The sequence below is a fragment of the Amblyraja radiata genome, chromosome 4, assembly GCF_010909765.2.
Source record: "Amblyraja radiata isolate CabotCenter1 chromosome 4, sAmbRad1.1.pri, whole genome shotgun sequence".
Taxonomy (NCBI): domain Eukaryota; kingdom Metazoa; phylum Chordata; class Chondrichthyes; order Rajiformes; family Rajidae; genus Amblyraja; species Amblyraja radiata.
Genome location: NC_045959.1, coordinates 119,978,792 through 119,999,124, shown reverse-complemented (window position 1 = coordinate 119,999,124; position 20,333 = coordinate 119,978,792). Strand labels below are relative to the sequence as shown.

At 46.7% G+C, this 20,333-nt stretch overlaps 1 protein-coding gene across 1 annotated transcript in view; it reads right to left on the bottom strand.

The window, feature by feature from the left end:
- The window catches only part of oxsr1 (oxidative stress responsive kinase 1), a 114,987-nt gene that overhangs the window by 21,174 nt on the left and 73,480 nt on the right, over positions 1-20,333 (bottom strand). The window contains exons 11-14 of the mRNA XM_033020427.1: positions 18,857-18,922; positions 17,981-18,103; positions 14,985-15,020; positions 80-286 (exon numbers count right to left, since the gene is read on the bottom strand). Of these exons, the coding sequence (XP_032876318.1) occupies positions 80-286; positions 14,985-15,020; positions 17,981-18,103; positions 18,857-18,922 (432 nt within the window). The remainder of the gene's footprint in view (positions 1-79; positions 287-14,984; positions 15,021-17,980; positions 18,104-18,856; positions 18,923-20,333) is intronic.

The window sequence follows — 20,333 nt, the reverse complement described above, 5'->3', positions numbered from 1 at the left end:
AATCTGCCTTGGTGCTCCGCCCGCAAGTGGCAACATGACATAGTGACAGTTAGGAATGACACATTAAAGTGCAGCATACCTGAGATGCAGGGAGTTGGTGCTGAGCTGGAGGTTTCTGGCTGGGGTCTGGCATGACCACAGATGTAGGGATCACCGGTATTACTAGCGGCTGGGCAGCAGGCACCGCACTGGCGTCAGGTACTTTGGGCGTTGGCTGAGGTAGCACCTGTGGGATTTGGGCAGGGACTGCGACGTTGGAGCCGGGTCCTTCCGCTGACACGTAAAGCTGAAAGACACAAGACCCATCCACGTGTTATTCAACAGACAATAGACAATAGGTGCAGGAGTAGGCCATTCGGTCTTTCGAGCCAGCACTGTCATTCAATGTGATCATGGCTGATCATCCCCAATCAGTACCCCGTTCCTGCCTTCTCCCCATATCCCCTGACTCCGCTATCTTTAAGAGCCTTATTTGAACTAAACTAAACTCCACTCTCTGCCTCAGAGGGCGGTGGAAGCCGGTTCTCTGGATGCTTTCAAGAGAGCGCTAGATAAGGCTCTTAAAGATAGCGGAGTCAGGGGATATGGAGAGAAGGCAGGAACTGGGTACTGATTGGGGATGATCAGCCATGATCACATTGAATGGCGGTGCTGGCTCAAAGGGCTGAATGGCCTACTCCTGCACCTATTGTCTATTGTAAAACAAATAAACTCTACTAAATTACTGACATTCACTGGGCTACAACCTTTCACAAATATTTGACATGTCTTCTAGCTAGGGTCAGAGGCACATAGGGAGTTGTCAAGTCGATGGATTGAGGATGTAGCCCAGTCGATCACACAGACCAGACTCCCCACCATTGTAGATGTCATAGAGTGATACAGTGTGGAAACAGGCCCTTCAGCCACATTTGCCCACACCAGCCAACATGTCCCTGCTACACTAGCCCCACCTGCTTGCATTTGGTTCACTCCAAACTCGTTCCATCCATGTACTGATTAGTGCGGGAGTCAGAGATTATGGGGAGAAGGCAGGAGAATGGGGTTAGGAGGGAGAGATAGATCAGCCATGATTGAATGGCGGAGTTGACGATGAGCTAAATGGCCCAATTCTACTACTATCACATGAGCTTATGACTTTTTTTGCTCCTTCAAGCATTTCCACATAGCTGTTATTTCGTGCCTATGTTACTATTCTGGTGCCTCAACATCCTTTGTCAACAGTGATTCTCAGCAGATGTCTAATCTGTGCTTCACAAAGGCTCAGCAAATCTTCCTCCCTTCTGCTCTCTCAGCAAATCCAAGCACCTTGTACGCTATTTTTATCTCCCATGACAACAAACACCCTTTGCAAATTGTAGAAACAAGAAACTGCAGATGCTGGTTACTCCAGCACTCTGTGAAACGTCACCTATCCATGTTCTCCACAAATGCTGCCTGACCCGCTGAGTTACTCCAGCACTCTGTGAAACGTCACCTATCCATGTTCTCCACAGATGCTGCCTGACCCGCTGAGTTACTCCAGCACTCTGTGAAACCTCACCTATCCATGTTCTCCACAGATGCTGCCTGACCCGCTGAGTTACTCCAGCATGTGAAATGTCACCCTATCCATGGTCTCACACAGATGCGGCCTGACCCGCTGAGTTACTCCAGCACTTTGTGAAACTCACCTATCCAATGGTTCTCCAACAGAATGCTGCCTGAACCCGCGAGTTACTCCGCACTCTGTAAAAACGTCACCCTATCCATGTTCTCCACAGATGCTGCCTGACCCGCTGTGTTTACTCCAGCCACTGTGGAAAACGTCACCTATCCTGTTCTCCACAGATGCTGCATGAACCCGCTGAGTTACTCCAGCACTCTGTGAAACGTCACCTATGATTCATCCAAAATCAGTACCCCCGTTCCTTCCTTCCACCTGCTTTTTCCTCATAGCCCTTGATTCCGTTAGCCCCAAGAGCTAAATCTCCCTCTTGAAAACATCCAGTGAGTTGGCCTTCACTGCCTTCTGTGGCAGAGATTCCAGATTCACAACTCTCTGGGTGAAAAGGTTTTCCTTCATCTCAGTCCTAAATGGCCTAACCCCTTATTCTTAAACTGTGTGACCCCTGTTCTGGTCTCCCCCAACATGGGGAACATGTTTCCTGCATCTAGCCTGTCCTATACCTTTAAGATTGTATATTTTCTATAAGAGCCCCTGTCATCTTTCTAAATCCCATGAATGTAATCCCAGTCGACCCTTCTTTCATCATATGTCAGTCTGGCCATCCCGGGAATTAACCTTGTAAACCTACGCTGCTTTCCCTCAATAGCTAGAATGCCCTTCCTCAAATTAAGAGACCAAAACTGCACACAATACTCCAGGTGTGGTCTCTCCAGGAATCCTGTACAACTGCAGTAGGACCTTGCTCCTAAACTCAAATCCTCCCGCAATGAAGGCCAACATGCCATTAGCTTACTTCACTGCCTGCTGTACCTGCATGCTCACTTTCAGTATCAGCGAGTTCTCCCTGCAGTGGGTACCATGTAATCCCGTGCTACCTGCTCCATGGTCGGATAGTCGGCGACTAAACCGTCTGCCCCCACCTGGTTTGCCAGGTGAGGAGGGGGCTGTGGACCCCCAGCAGGACCAGAAACAAGATCCTGTCAAAGAGTGGATGAGCACCTAGCGACCCAACGGCCATCCACACTTCAGAAGAAGTTGCGATCACTGCTGTACACAGCATTGTAAGGAACGATGATGAAGAACACACACACCAAAATTCTAGACTTCCAGCGGCGGAAGTCCACAGGAAGTGGAGGACAGAGATGTGCGGTGCGTCAATCACTGTTCCCGTTGGAAACCGGCACCGCTGCATCGCTAATGTTTTCAACGATGATGAATGAAATGAAGTGACTGATGTACAAGCACACCCAGGTCTCGTTGCACCTCCCCTTTTCCTATCCCGACACCAATCAGCTAATAATCTGTCTTCCTATTGTTGGCATCTCACATTTATCCACATTATACTGCATCTGCCATTACATCTGCCCTCTCACCCAACTTATCCAAATCACCTAAAGTGTCCTTCGTGTGTCGGATAGTGTTAATGTGTGGACCCGGTGGGCTGAAGGGCCTGTTTCCATGCTGTACCTCTAAACTAAATACTAAACTAAAAGATTACAAAAATACAGAAAAGTACCATCTAAAAATGTATCTAATAAGCCTGTTTTTTGCAGCTGCTATCAGAGCCACAACTTAGCTTCAATATATTAATAGTTATGTAATCAAAAATGTGGAATTCTCTGCCTTGGAGGGGGGTGGAGGCTCTCAAGTGAGTGTTAGATAGGGCTCTTAAAGATAGTGGAGTCAGGGGATATGGGGAGAAGGCAGGAACGGGGTACTGATTGTGGATGATAAGCCATGATCACATTGAATGGCGGTGCTGGCTCAAAGGGGCGAATGGCCTACTCCTGCACCTATTGTCTTATATTAATCAGTTTTAATCAGTCTGCAGTTCTTCCATTAGTCCAGATATTCAACAAACAATATGCATTCAGGGCTAGGAATATTTAACATTGAACATACGCCAGTAGATCAAAGGGACAGGCCCTTCAGCCCACTGCTTGCTTCTACATCCAGCTGCTTTCTTGGAAATGTAGGTCCGGAAAGGACAAATGTAGGAGACTTTGCACACTCACTGGGCAACTAACCTGCTGTTTAAATGAGTAACGAATGATTAGAACGGTGTCCGTGAAAGATTCAGAAAAAACAGGACTGCAGCAGGTTGGCGGGAGGACATAAGCAAGAACCTTTTCCAATTTGTGTTGTTAGAAATAGTGATACACTACAGTTAAATGTCACCCCATTCACAAAACTCTATTGTAGACAAAAGTGCTGGAGAAACTCAGCGGGTGCAGCAGCATCTATGGAGCGAAGGAAATAGGCAACGTTTCGGGCCGAAACCCAAGGGTTTTGGCCCGAAATGTTGCCTATTTCCTTCGCTCCATAGATGCTGCTGCACCTACTGAGTTTCTCCAGCACTTTTGTCTATCTTCGATTTTCCAGCATCTGCAGTTCCTTCTTAAACACTAAACTCTATTAATTGGAACTAACAAGAAAATAATGATCTACACTTTTCAAAAACACAACAGTACGAAGGTTAATGTAGAAGAATCAAGAGCAGCAATGGTGGGAAAGGTCAGTGTGTGACTCCTGATTAACTATTAAATCAGCCACTCACCCAGTAAACTTTTGATCATTGAGCAGTAGAGCACCGGAACAGGTCCTGTGCCGAACATGATCGTGAGGTCATAGAAACATAGAAACATAGAAACATAGAAAGTAGGTGCGAGAGTAGACCACCAGGTCCGTCGAGCCCGCACCGCCATTCGCTCATGGCTGAACACTAAACAGACACACTTACCCACAAACAGTAGACACAAGACACAGAACACAAGACACTACCCTCCCCTTTATACCGCTATCACCCCTCTCCACCCCAAGAACCGCGTGATCTCCTGGGGGAGGCAAAAAACCGGATAAAAACCCAGGTCCAATTCGGGAAAAAAATCCGGGAAATTCCTCTCCGACCCCAATCCAGGCGATCGACAATTGTCCAGGAGATCACTCAGGTCTTACTATACTAACCATACCTAGGTCCATATCCCTGCCCTCTCCCCGTAGCCCCTTATAAGGGGATAAAAGGGGATATAAGGGCAGCTAAAAAACCATCTATTTTAGACTTAAATATATTTAACGTTTCTGCTTCCACTGCTCCCTGGGGCAGTGAATTCCATAAATTAACCACCCTCTGGGTGAAGAAGTTCTTCCTCATCTCAGTTTTAAAAGAGCCCCCCCTTATTCTGCAACTATGTCCCCTAGTTCTAGTTTCCCCGATCATTGGGAACATCCTCGGTGCATCCACCCGATCAAGGCCCCTCACGATCTTATATGTTTCAATGAGATCGCCTCTCATTCTTCTAAACTCCAAAGAGTAGAGTTCCAGCCTTTCCTCATATGTCAATCCCCTCATTGCAGGAATTAATCTTGTAAACCTTTGCTGCACTGCCTCCAGGGCTAGTACATCCTTTCTTAAGTATGGACCCCAGAACTGTACACAGTATTCCAATGTGGTCTCACTAATACTGTGTACAGCTGCAGCAAGACCTCCGTGTTTTTATACTCAATCCCCCTAGCAATAAAGGCCAAAACTCCATTGGCCTTCCTGATTGCTTGCTGCACCTGCATACTAACTTTTAGTGATTCATGTACTAATACCCCTAGATCCCTTTGCGTTGCATTACAACGCAGCTCCTCCTCATTTAGAAAATAACTTGCCCTATCATTTTTTTCCCCAAAGTGAATGACTTCACATTTATTAGTATTAAATTTCATCTGCCAAGTTGTTGCCCACTCACCTAGCTTATCTATATCCTTTTGCAGACTCTTCCTATCCTCCTCATCCCCTACTTTTCCTCCCATTTTTGTATCATCCGCAAATTTTGATATATTACACTTGGTTCCCTCCTCCAAATCATTTATATAAATTGTGAACAACTGGGGTCCCAGCACCGACCCTTGCGGAACCCCGCTAGTTACCGGTTGCCATCCCGAGTATGAACCATTTATCCCCACTCTCTGCTTCCTATTTGTTAGCCAATCCTCTACCCATGCTAATATATTACCCCCAATCCCATAATTTTTTATTTTTAGCAATAGTCTCTTATGTGGCACCTTGTCAAAAGCCTTTTGGAAGTCCAAGTATACCACATCCACCGGTTCCCCTTTATCCACCCGGGTTGTTACTTCCTCAAAGAATTCGAGCAGATTCGTTAAACAGGACTTCCCCTTCACAAAACCATGCTGGTTCTGTCCGATGAAGTCATGTTTATCCAAGTGCCCCGTTAGTGTTTCTTTAATAATTGTCTCTAACATTTTACCCACCACCGATGTTAGACTAACCGGTCTATAGTTACCCGCCTTCTGTTTACTTCCTTTTTTAAATATAGGTGTTACATTGGCCATTTTCCAATCCACTGGGACCGTTCCTGCCTCCAGGGAGTTTTGGAAAATTATCACCAATGCATCCACAATCCCCACCGCTATCTCCCTCAAGACCCTTGGATGTAATCCATCAGGCCCAGGGGATTTATCCTCCTTCAGTCTCATTAATTTCCCTAATACCACCTCCTTGGTGATCTCTCCCGCCGAGAGCAACAACTCCGGGCTGCGGGCTGCGGAGAGGCGGCGCCGACTTTATCATCGGGAGCCTGGGAGCTCCAAACCGGCGCGGCCTTGTCGGCTTCGGCAGCTGCGGGCTCCAACCAGAAAGCGGCCGTTCCAGGTGGCCCAGCCGCCGAAAGGACTCTCCCGACGCCGGGGCAAGACCACCCGGTGAGAACGGCCAGGGACATCGGGCCTCCGTAGAGGCAATTGCGGTGGCCTCAATAGGCCTGACTTTGGGGTGAACATGGGGTGGGGACTGGACATTGTGCCTTCTCCCATAGTGCTATCCACTGTGGGGGGATGATTTTTTTTGTCTAACTGTAGTCTTGTAGGTCTGTGTCCAAGATGGCTGCCGTGAAGGGAGAGTGGACGCTGGCACGAATTGGTTGCCGCTGCTCTCTCTTCACACTGTGTTTTTGATTTTCTGTTTTTGGATTGAATTCTGTTTTTAATTTGTGTCTCTGTGATGTCTTTATTATTTGTTATATTCCGATTTTATGTTATTCCGATTAAATGTCTATTATTGTTATGTCTGTATTCTTTCTTTATGTCCTGCACGGAGAGGACGCTGGCGCTGTTTGTTCGCCGCTTCTCCGTTTGCTATTGTCTGTTACTATTGTAAAGCGACTTTGAGTCTTAGAAAAGCGCTATAAAAATAAAATTTATTATTATTATTATTAATAGTATTTAGCTCCTCCATTCCTACCGCCCCCTGTTTATCCAGCGTTGGAATATTTTTTGTGTCTTCTATGGTGAAGACTGATACAAAATACTCGTTTAATGCCTTTGCCATTTCCATGTTCCCCACCAACAACTCTCCAGTCTCACCCTCCAATGGACCAACGTTCACCTTAGCCACCCTTTTTCTTTTTATATAGCTATAAAAACTCTTACTATTAGTTTTTATGTTGTTCGCTAAATTCCTTTCATAGTCTATTTTCCCCGTCTTAATTAATCTCTTAGTTATTTTTTGCTGACCTTTAAATGCTTCCCAATCCTCTACCCTCCCACTATCTCTGGCTACCTTATATGCCCTTGCCTTCAGCCGAATACTATCCTTTATAGTTTTACTGAGCCATGGCTGACTGTTCTTACCCTTACCCCTTTTTTTCTTCATAGGAATAAATTTTTCTTGAAGGTTATACAGTAGATCCTTAAACGTACACCACTGCTCATGTACCGTCTTATTCTTGAGTCTGCTATCCCAGTCAACTTTGATCAGCTCATTCCTCATACCTTCATAATCCCCCTTATTTAGACTAAGCACCCTAGCCTGAGTTTCAACCTGCTCCCCTTCTATTTGAATATGGAATTCGACCATATTGTGGTCACTTGTTCCCAACGAGTCCCTAACTATGACATTTTTAATTAATCCTGCTTCATTACACAGGACCAGATCCAAGATTGCCTCCCCCCTTGTCGGTTCTGTGACATACTGTTCTAGGAACCCGTCTCTAATACATTCTATAAACTCTTCCTCTAGTCTACCCTGCCCAGTTTGGTTTGCCCAATTAATATGAAAATTGAAGTCCCCCATGATTACAGCAGTTCCCTTTTTACATGCGTCAACTATTTGCAGATTTATGTTCTGACTAACAGCGTCACAGCTATTTGGAGGTCTATAAATTACACCCACTAGTGTTTTTTTCCCCTTGTTATTCTCTATCTGTACCCAAGCTGTTTCACTATCCTGATCCTTCAACGCAATATCCTTCCTCTCTATTGCCGTTATTCCCTCCCTTATTAAAAGGGCCACCCCTCCTCCCTTTCTTTCCTGTCTATCTTTTCTAATTGTCGAGTACCCCTCTATATTTAACTCCCAGTCCTGATCCCCTTGCAGCCATGTCTCCGTAATGGCCACGATATCATAACTATATATACTTAATTGCACCGTTAATTCATTTATCTTATTTCGAATACTCCGTGCATTTAGATAAAGCACTTTCAGATGATTTTTACTACCCTTCCTTTCCGTTTTTGCCCCTTTTACATCTAGAGCTTTATCTTCACACATTCTGGATCCTCCTGTCACATTTTGATTTTCCGCTTCCCCACTGATACCCTGCTCTATTACCCCCCTTGATACCTCCCCCCCGCTACTTAGTTTAAAGACCTCTCTACTGCCCTAGTTATATGATTTGCCAGGACCCCAGTCCCAGCACCGTTCAGGTGAAGTCCGTCCTTACAGAACAGATCCCCCCTGTCCCTGTACTGGTGCCAGTGGCCCAAGAAACCAAACCCATTTTTCCCACACCAGTCTTTGAGCCACGCATTCAGCTTTTTAATTTTACGTACCCTCGCCGATTTGGCCCGATTTGGTCATAAGTGATAGCAGCAGAATTAGCAGCTGCAATACTGCCACATCCGATTTCATCTTCTCCCTCTCAAATTGCAGGTTAAATCTTATCATATTGTGGTCACTACCTCCTCGTAGTTCCTTTACCTTGAGTTCCGTTATCAAAGCCCATTCATTACAAAACACTAAATCCAGAATTGCCTTTCCCTGGCCGGCTCTACTACAAGTTGCTCCAAGAACCCATCTTGGAGGCACTCCATAAATTCCCTCTCTTGGAGTCCAGTACCAACCTGATTATCCCAGTCTACCTACATATTGAAATTGACCACGACCACCATAGCATTGCCTTTTCTGCATGTATGATTAGACAATAGACAATAGGTGCAGGAGTAGGCCATTCAGCCCTTCGGGCCTGCACCACCATTCAATATGATCATGGCTGATCATCCAACTCAGTATCCTGTACCTGCCTTCTCTCCATACCCCCTGATCCCTTTAGCCACAAGGGCCACATCTAACTCCCTCTTAAATATAGCCAATTAACTGGCCTCAACTACCTTCTGTGGCAGAGAATTCACATATTGCATGGCTATTATTTTTACTCATGTTTTATGTCTTTTAATTTATTGTTGTATTTCATATGTAATTTTTGCGCCTTATGTGAGCTGTTATGTTATGTTCTGTTATGTTGTCTGTTTATGATGTCTTGTTTATTCTTCTGTACAGCACTTTGGTCAACATTGGTTGTTTTAAAGTGCTTAACAAATAAAGTTGGATTGGATTGGGTTGGATATTCACCACTCTCTGTGTGAAAAATGTTTTTCTCATCTCGGTCCTAAAAGACCTCCCCCTTATCCTTAAAGCAGGAGTAGGCCGTTCGGCCCTTCGAGCCAGCATCGCTATTCAATGTGATCATGGCTGATCATCCCCAATCAGTACCCCGTTCCTGCCTTCTCCCCATATCCCCTGACTCCGCTATCTTTAAGAGCCCTATCTAGCTCTCTCTTGAAAGTGTCCAGAGAACCTGCCTCCACCGCCCTCTGAGGCAGAGAATTCCACAGAGATGAACAAATAAAGCTGCTGGATCTCCAGCTCCATTAGACAAATTGTGGAATAGTGCCGCACAGAGTAGGCCCTTCGGCCCATAATGTCTACGCTGAATCTGATGCTGGGTTAACCTAATCCCCTCTGCCCGTACATGATCCACATCCAGCACCCACCGTGCCACCAACTAACATCCTGGAACAGGTTCCGCAGCAAGGTGAGATGTTTACTTTCAGTTTATTTTAGACTTTAGAGATAGTGTGGAAATAGGCCCTTCGGCCCACCGAGTCCATGCCATCCAGCGATCATCCCGTACACTAGCACTGTCCTACACATACGCAGGGAATGGAGGAGTTAGCAAATGTACACATTTGCTCTTCCACTACCGGACAATTATCCTCAACAATGCTTCCGCGATTTCCATTAACGCCTGCAGCTGATGTAATTTTGCTCTTCAAACACTACACAAATCCACAACCTGCTGTCTTCAGCAGATGGTAAAGCCCCATGAAGTGAGGCTGGCAAAGAATTTTAGCCTTCAGATCCCCAATGCACGCCACTGAGGAACAATCGAAGGTGGACAAAAATGCTGGAGAAACTCAGCGGGTGAGGCAGCATCTCTGGAGGTGACGTCTGAAGAAGGGTCTCAACCCAAAACGTCACCTATTCCTTCGCTCCATAGATGCTGCCTCACCCACTGAGTTTCTCCAGCATTTTTGTCTACCTTCGATTGTTCCAGCATCTGCTGTTCCTTCTTAACCACTGAGGAACAAAATCATTTTGATGTGTTGGGGAAGAGTTGCCACAATACTACTCAAGTGGAAAAAGCAACAACAACAGTAATGTTATAGCTCATTGCTTGAATATTTCAGTCACAGATGACCACAAATGAAATATTTATGTTGTGAAATGTAACATTCATAAGTAATAGGGGCTGAATTAGGCCATTTGGCCCATCAAGTCTTCTCCGCCATTCAATCATGGCTGATCTATCTCTCCCTCCTAACCCCATTCTCCTGCCTTCTCTCTGTAACCCCCAACACCCATACTCTGTGATCGGACTTCGATGAGGTTGTATTTGGAGTCCTGCATGCAGTTCTGGTCACCCTGTTACAGGAGGAATGTGGAGGCTTTGGAGAGCTTGTGGAGGAGATTTACCGGAATTATGTCTGGATTTGAACGGTATTAAGGAGAGGTTGGATTGTTTTCTCTGGAATGCCGGATGTTGGGGGGGGGGGGGGGGGGGAAGACGACAGAAATATATAAACATAGGAACATAGAAAATAGGTGCAGGAGTAGGCCATTCGGCCCTTCGAGCCTGCACCGCCATTCAATATGATCATGGCTGATCATCCAACTCGGTATCCTGTACCTGCCTTCTCTCCATACCCCCTGATCCCTTTAGCCACAAGGGCCACATCTAACTCCCTCTTAAATATAGCTAATGAACTGGCCTCAACTACCTTCTGTGGCAGAGAGTTCCAGAGATTCACCACTCTGTGTGAAATTCTTTTTTTTCATCTCGGTCCTAAAGGATTTCCCCTTTATCCTTAAACTGTGACCCCATGTCCTGGACTTCCCCAACATCGGGAACAATCTTCCTGCATCTAGCCTGTCCAATCCCTTAAGAATTTTGTAAGTTTCTATAAGATCCCCCCTCAATCTTCTAAATTCTAGCGAGTACAAGCCGAGTCTATCCAGTCTTCCTTCATATGAAAGTCCTGACATCCCAGGGATCAGTCTGGTGAACCTTCTCTGTACCCCCTCTATGGCAAGAATGTCTTTCCTCAGATTAGGAGACCAAAACTGTACGCAATACTCCAGGTGTGGTCTCACCAAGACCCTGTACAACTGCAGTAGAACCTCCCTGTTCCTACTCAAATCATTTTGCTTTGAATGCTAACATACCATTGGCTTTCTTCACTGCCTGCTGCACCTGCATGCCTACTTTCAATGACTGGTGTACCATGACACAGGAAGTGAAACAGTCGACATTGGTGCGGCCACATTTGGAGTATTGCATTCAGTTTTGGTCACCCTGCTGTAGGAAATATGTCGTTAAGCTACATAGGGCGCAGAGAAGGTTCACGAGGATGTTGCCCTGACCCGAGGGCCAGAGCTAGAGGGAGAGGCTGGGCAGGCTAGGACCTCACAAGTTATCGAAGTAGAATTAGGTCATTTGGCCCATGGAGTCTACTCGATGGAGTAAAGGGACTTTGCTCCCTGGAAGGCAGGAGAGCGAGGGGAGATCTTTTAAGAGCGTGAAAGGAATAGATAAGGTAGAAGCACAGGGTGTTTTACCCTGGGCTGGGGGTACCAGGGGGCAGGGGTTTAAGGTGAGAGGGGAAAGATTTAATAGGAACCTGAAGGGTAACCTTTTCCACACAAAGATTGGTGGACATGTTCCCGATGTTGGGGGAGTCCAGAACCAGGGGCCACAGTTTAAGAATAAGGGGTAAGCCATTTGCAACGGAGACGAAGAAACACTTTTTCCTCACAGAGAGTTGCGAGTCTGTGGAATTCTCTGCCTCAGAGGGCGGTGGAGGCCGGTTCTCTGAATGCTCTCAAGAGAGAGTTAGATAGGGCTCTTAAAGATAGCGGAGTCAGGGGGATATGGGGAGAAGGCAGGATCGGGGTACTGAGTGTGGATGATCAGGCATGATCACATTGGCGGTGCTGGCTCAAAGGGCCGAATGGCCTACCCCTGCACCTATTTTCTTATATTAATCAGTTTTAATCAGGTCTGCAGTTCTTCCATTAGTCCAGATATTCAACAAACAATATGCATTCAGGGTTTAATATTGAACATACGCCAGTAGATCAAAGGAACAGGCCCTTCAGGAACGGGGTACTGATTGTGGATGATCAGCCATGATCACATTGAATGGCGGTGCAGGCTCGAAGGGCCGAATGGCCTACTCCTGCACCTATTGTCTATTGACATATAGAATGATCTGCCGGAGGAGTTAGTTGTGGCTGAGACTACAACAAAATTTAAAAGGAACAGGTTCATGAATAGGTAAGATTAAGAGGATCTAAAGGTCTAACGCAGGCAGGTGGGACTAGTGTTGACGGGCCATGGTTGGCGTGGGCAAATTGGATTGAAGGGCCTGTTTCTGTAATGTATGACATCAGCATGCAGGGACAAACAGCCTGTTCATAAAGGTAGACACAAAATGCTGGAGCAACTCAGCGGGTGAGGCAGCATCTCTGGAGAGAAGGAATAGGCGATGTTTCGGGTCGAGACCCTTCTTCAGGCTGATGTCGGAGGAGGGGACAGGACAAAGTTAGAATGTAGTCGGAGACAGTAAGACTAGTGGGAGAACTGGGAAGGGGGAGGAGAGGGAAAGCAAGGGCTATCTGAAGTTAGAGAATTCAATGTTCATACCGCTGGGGTGTAAGCTGCCCAAGCAAAATATGAGGTGCTGTTCCTCCAATTTGCACTGGGCTTCACTCTGACAATGGAGGAGGCCCAGGCCAGAAAGGTCAGGATGGGAATGGGAGGTGAAGTGCTGAGCCACCGGGAGATCAGGTAGGTTAAGACGGACTGAGCGGAGGTGTTCAGCGAAACGATCGCCAATACACAGGAGTCTACACCTAGAACAGCAGATACAGTAGATGAGGTGCAAGTGAACCTCTGCCTCATCTGAAAAGACTGTCGGGGTCCTGGGATGGAGTCAAGGGGGGAGGTAAAGTGACAGGTGTTGAATCTCGTGCGGTTGCAATTTACACTTATACCAAGTATACAAACCCAAGCCAATTAACCTACACACCAGTGTGTCTTTGGAATGTGGGAGGAAGCCAAAGATCATATGTGATACGAGTAGAATTAGGCTATTCGGCCCATCACGTCTACTGCGACATTCAATCATGGCTGATCTATCTCTCCCTCCTAACCCCATATTCATGCCTTCTCCCCATAACTTCTGACCCTCGTACTAATAAAGAATCTATCTCTCTCTGCCTTAAATATATCCACTGACTTGGCCTCCGCAACCTTCTGTAGCAAAGAATTTAACAGATTCTGTCTAAAGAAATTCCTCCTCATCTCCTTCCTAAAAGAACGACCTTTAATTCTGAGGCTGTGACCTCTGGTCCTAGACTCTCCCACTAGTGGAAACAACCTCTCCACGTCCACTCTATCCAAGCCTTTCATTATTCTGTAAGTTTCAATGATGTCTCCTCTCATTCTTCTAAACTTCAGCGAGTACAGGCCCAGTGCCGACAAACGCTCATCATATGTTAACCCACTCATTCCTGGGATCATTCTTGTAAACCTCCTCTGGACCCTCTCCAGAGCCAGCACATCCTTCCTCAGATATGGTGCCTAAGATTGCTCACAATACTCCAAATGCGGCCTGACCAGCGCCTTGTAGAGCCTCAGCATTACATCCCTGTGTTTGTATACAAGCCCTCTTGAAATAAATGCTAGCATTGAGTTTGCTCGATCTCGAAGAAAACTCACGCAGGTCACAGGGAGAACGTACAAACTCCGTACAGACAGCACCCGTAGTCGAGATCGAACTCGGTTCTCTGGCGCTGCAAGCACTGTAAGGCAGCAACTCTACCGCTGCGCCACCGCACCGAACCCCGAAGTTTCATCCTGAACCATGCACGCAGCTGTGACGTAGACCGGAAAGTGGCGGCGCTGTTGAACAGCTGCGGCTCGCCTGCAGTCCATCTGTTTTTTTGTCTTGTTTAGTTACATTTTTGGTTATTAGGTTGTGTTATGTGTGTGGGGGGGGGGGGCTGAAACATGGTTTTCTGTCTCTCCCTTCGGGGGAATGCAACTCTTTCTGTCGTATCCCCCCTTCTCTGCCTCCGTCTGCGCTGAGGCGACCTGAATCCGGGGCTCGGCCGCGGGCCAGTGGATGACATCGTCGGGAGATCGCAGGTCACAGGTTGATGCCTGTTTTCCGGAGCTCCCGCGGCAACAGCTGCGTCCGCTGGACTGGAGGGCGGCAGCTTCGACCATCCCGGGCCGCGGAGCTTGAACCGGCCCGTTCGCGGAGCTCGGTGAGCCGCGGGACGGATTTACCATCGCCCGGTGGGGTATCGCCTCAGCGCAGAGGGAGAAGAGGAGGGAAGAGACAGTAACCCTAAGATTTTTGCCTCCATCACAGTGAGGAGGTTCCTGGTGAACTCACTGTGGTGGATGTTAATTTGTGTTTATTGTGTGTTTTGTTGTTTATTATTATATGTATGGCTGCAGGCAACGACATTTCGATCAGACCAAAAGGTCTGAATGACAAATAAAGGATCTAAGTCTAAGACATACACTGGCATTCCTTTCCCATCGTTGGCAATAGCAACATCAAGGAGAAACCATCATCATCATCTTCACATGGTAACTAATAATGGATAATAAACACAACTTAGCCAATGGATTGCCCAAATCCCCAAATATAAAAAGGAGAAAGCACTCAGACTCACATTTGGACCCTGTGGACAATCCTTCACTCGGGGAGACTGTTGAAAGAAAACAGAAAATGAATTAAATCATTTCAGCATCAGCAATAGAACAACAAGACATTGCATCTATCGTGCCAACGTGTCACAACATGAAGAAAGTGTTAGTTCAGTTTAGAGATACAGCTTAGTTTAGAGAAACAGGCCCTACGGCCCACCGTGTCCACACCGACCAGCGAGCACCCTGTACACAGGCACTGCCCTACACATTTAGGGACAATTTACAATTTTTACAGAAGCCAATTACCCTACATGTCTTTGGGATGTGGGCGGAAACCGGAGCACCCGGAGGAAACTCGCACTCAGGAACACGACAGGGGATCTTAGAGAAACGTATACAATTCTTAAGGGATTGGACAGGCTAGATGCAGAAAAAAATATTCCCCATGTTGGGAGTGTCCACAACCGGGGGTCACAGTTTAAGAATAAGGGGTCGGCCATTTAGGACTGAGATGAGGAAAAACTTTTTCAGCCAGAGAGTTGTGAGTCTGTGGGATTCTCTGCCACAGAAGGCAGTGGAGGCCAATTCACTGGATGTTTTCAAAAGAGAGTTTGATATAGCTCTTAGGCCTAATGTTTTCAAGAGGGAGTTTGATATAGCTCTTAGGCCTAATGGAATCAAGGGATATGGAGAGAAAGGGATATGGAGAGAAAGCAGGAACGAGGGTACTGATTTTAGATGATCAGCCATGATCATATGGAATGGCGGTGCTAGCTCAAAGGGCCAAATGGCCAACACCTGCACCTATTTTCTATGTTTCTATGTAACTAAAAGAAGAGGAATTCTGGAAACACAGGAAGAACGTGCAAACTCTGTCCAGACAGCACCCATGGTCAGGACGGAACCTGGTTCACTGGCACGTTGAGGCAACGACTCTACCGCTGCGCACTTGGCCCACGGAATCGCCACTGACCATTGAGCACCCATTGGCGTTAACCCTACACCAATCCCATTGAATGCTCCCCATAGTTCCTTCAACTATCTCCAGTTCAGCAATTGCGTTGATGAGACTATAACTTCATAAGATATAGGAACAGAATTAGGCCAGTCGGTCCATCAAGTCCGCTTCGCCATTCTTGGAAGGCTTGGGTAGAGTGGACGTGGAGAGGATGTTTCCACTTGTGGGCGAGTCTAGGACCAGAGGGCACAGCCTCAAAATTAAAGGACATTCTTTTAGGAAGGAGATGAGGAGGAATTTCTTTAGTCAGAGGGTGGTGAATCAGTGGAATTCTTTGCCACACTAGGCGGTGGAGGCCAAGTCAGTGGATATATTTAAGGCAGAGATAGATAGATGTTGGGGGAGTCCAGATCCAGAGGCCACAGTTTAAGAATAAGGAGTAAGCCATTTAGAACGGAGACGAGGAAACACTTTTTCCACAGAGAGTCGTGAGTCTGTGAAATTCCCTGCCTCAGAGGGCGGTGGAGGCCGGTTCTCTGGATACTTTCAAGAGAGAGTTAGATAGGGCTCTTAAAGAGTGGAGTCAGGGGATATGGGGACAAGGCGGGAACAGGGTACTGATTGTGGATGATCAGCCATGATCACATTGAATGGCGATGCTGGCTCAAAGGGCCTACTCCTGCACCTAGTGTCTAATGAAAGGGCAGGAACCAGGGCCCCAGCAAGTCAGATGGAAGAGTGGGAAACATTACATGATGAGTCGGATGTCAAATCATTATGGTTTCTTAAAGGTTAATAAGCAAATTATCTCAGTTTCATTGTATTTTCTTGGATTTCGTAGTTTTATAAAGACCTAGGAAATCGGGTTCATACATCAAGAACTGAGAGTGGCGCAGAGAGTTGAGTTGTTGCCTCACAATCCTGACCTCGGGTGCTGTCTGTGTGGAGTTTGCATGTTCTCTGTGACCGCGTGCGTTTTCCCCGGGTGCTCTGGTTTCCTCTCACATCCCAAAGGCATGCGGGTTTGGCCCTCAGTAAAAGGGGACAATCATCTTATTGGGAATGTACCGCAAGCTGCCAAATTAGAAGAGCAAATATGCCGATAGATTGCAGGCAGCTGCAAGACTAATGTGGGGTTGTCATAGAAGGGGAGTTTAACTTTCCCAATATAGATGTCACAGTGAAAAAGCTTTAGATGGGTTGGAATTTGTTAAATGTGTGTTGGAAAAGTGTGTAGGGGGTGGATGAGACAATGGGAAAACATGGAACCAGTGTGAACGGGTGATCGACGGTCAGACACAAAATGCTGGGGTAACTCAGCGGGACAGGCAGCATCTCTGGAGAGAAAGAATGGGCAACGTTTCGGGTTGAGACCCTTCTTCAGACGGTGTGGAGTCAGTGGGCCAAAGGCCTGTTTCCGTGCTGTATCTACAAAACTAAATGTGCAAAGTACTTATGATACGGAGTCATTATAAAAGGACTGGACAAGCTAGATGCAGGAAAAATGTTCCCGATGTTGGGCGAGTCCAGAACCAGGGGCCATGCAGTCTTAGAATAAAGTGGAGGTCATTTAAGACTGAGGTGAGAAAAAACTTTTTCACCCAGAGAGTTGTGAATTTGTGGAATTCCCTGCCACAGAGGGCAGTGGAGGCCAAGTCACTGGATGGATTTAAGAGAGAGTTAGATAGAGCTCTAGGGGCTAGTGGAATCAAGGGATATGGGGAGAAGGCAGGAACGGGGTACTGATTGGGGACGATCAGCCATGATCACAATGAATGGCGGTACTGGTTCGAAGGGCCGAATGGCCTCATCCTGCACCTATATTCTATGTTTCTATTATCTGTCATGACAAGTACTTTAATCTGCATACATACAGAGACCATCGGGACGAGTACTGTAGGCTCAGAATCACAAGTTAAAACTGAAAACACAATGTGGCTGTCCGCATGCACATGGTGACAGTGGTGTGGGAAACCTGACATGGATCATACGGATCAGGTCATCAGCAGCAAAACCAGACACGGATCAAATCAGCAATACTGTTTGATCTACAAAACCTACCCTCAACTGAGACACGGCAGCCTTCCCTTCTTCACTCTCTTCATCTAATTCTTCATCGCTCCATTCCCAGCCGCCATCTTCCGTCTTGTGCAGTCGACCGCTGGAGCCTGGAACCCTCCTCACCTGGATCAACACAGAGGCAAGCTGAGTCAGGTGCAATGTCCGCATCTACACACATCTCATTCTCACCATCATCACTAATTCAACTCGAGTACCACAGTGAAACAGTGTAAACAACAAACTAACTTCAAGTTAATTCACAGCAAAATAACTTCACCTTGCCCTTACTTTCCCCCTCTCTCTCCAGCCCCTCCCACTTCCCAGTTCTCCGACCAGATTTTATCACTGTACCGCCCACTCCCCAGACATCAGTCAGGACCCGACAGTCTCGACCCGAAACGTCACCCATTCCTTCTCTCCAGAGACGCTGCCTGTCCCGCTGAGTTACTCCAGCCTTTGGGTCTATAAACAGCAAATTAGTTTAGTTACAGCGCGGAAACAGACCCTTTGGCCCAACGAGTCCATGCCAACTAGCAATCCCCGCACATTAACACTATCCTACACACACTGGGGAATAATTACATTTATACCTCGCCAATTAACCTACAAATCTGTACATCTTTGGAGCATGGGATAAAACCACAGATAAGAGAAAACCCACGCGGTCACGGGAAGAACGTACAAACTCTGTACAGACAACACCCGTAGTCGGGATGGAACCCGGGTCTTCAGCAGTGTACGGCAGTAACTCTACTGCTGCGCCACCGTGCCGTGTGTCAATTCTGTTCTCAAACCTTCACACATGTGCTAGTCACCTCTCAGTGCCATCCATCCCCCTGTGGAACTGCAACCTGGAGAATAAAACATAGCATTTACCTTTTTTGATCTTTCAGCTATCGTGGGTGCTCGAGCTAGCAATTTTTCTTCAAGGTATTCCTTGTTCTGTAAAATGAATATAATGTTGTGATCAACAAATTTAAGGGCGTGGATGGTACGTGCGACTGGGACCTTATAGCCGTTACAGACACCTGGCTAAGAGAGGGACAGTCCAGAACCAGGGGTCACAGTTTAAGAATAAGGGGTAGGCCATTTAAAACTGAGATGAGAAAAATCTTTTTCATCCAAAGAGTTGTGAATCTGTGGAATCCTCTGCCACAGAAGGCAGTGGAGGTTTTCAAGAGAGTTAGATTTAGCTCTTTGGGCTAACGGAATCGAGGGATATGGGGAGAAGGCAGGAACAGGGTACTGATTGGGGATGATCAGCCATGATCACATTGAATGGCGGTGCTGGCTCGAAGGGCCTACTCCTCCACCTATTGTCCATGTTTCTATGACTGGCAGCTTAATGTTCCAGGGTACTGGTGCTAAAGGAGATAGAGGAGGGGATTTGCTTTATTGATTAAGGTGAAAGTCACACCAGTCGTCCGAGATGACATTGTTGCTGGTTCGCTCAAGGAGGCTCTTTGGATGAAGCAGAGAAATAAAATGGAGACTATTCAATTTAGTTTCTTGTCGCGTGTACTGAGGTACAGTGTAAAGCTTTTGTGGTGTGCCAATCAGACAGCGGAAAACAATACATGATTACAATTGACTCATTTACAGTGTACAGATACATGATAAGGGAATAACGTTTAGTGCAAGGTAAAGCCAGCAAAGTTTGATCAAAGTTAATCTGAGGATCACCAATGAGGTAGATAATAGTTCAGGACTGCTCTCTGGTTGTGGTAGGATGGTTCAGTTGCCTAATAACAGCTGGGAAGAAACTGTCCCCGAATCTGGAGGTGTGTGCGTTTTCACACTTCTATAACTTCTTGCCCGATGGGAGAGGGGAGAAGAGGGTGAGGTGCGACTGGTCCTTGATTATGCTGCTGGCCTTGCCGAGGCAGCGTGAGGGATAAATGGAGTCCTGCGTCCACAATTCGCTGCAACCATCTTGTGGCTGTGTACTTTCGGCTCCCAAATAGTCAACAGGAATTAGAAGAGAAAATATGCCAGCAGATTGCAGGACTAATAGGGTTGTCATAGGAGGGGATTTTAAAGGGCCTGTCCCACTTGGCAATTTTTTCGGCGACAGCCAGCATCATTGACTGACCCAAAGGTCACCGAAAAAGTCATGGCGTGATGGATGCGTGTTTATCATGATCATATTGAATGGCGGTGCATGCTCGAAGGGCCGAATGGCCTACTCCTGCACCTATTTTCTATGTTTCTATGTTTCCTCAAGTGTAGCAAATTTTTTTTTGTCGCCGCTGGATTTTGAAATGTTCAAACCTAATTTGAGGAAGGACATTCTTGCTATTGAGGGAGCCCAGCGTAGGTTTACAAGGTTAATTCCCGGGATGGCGGGACTGTC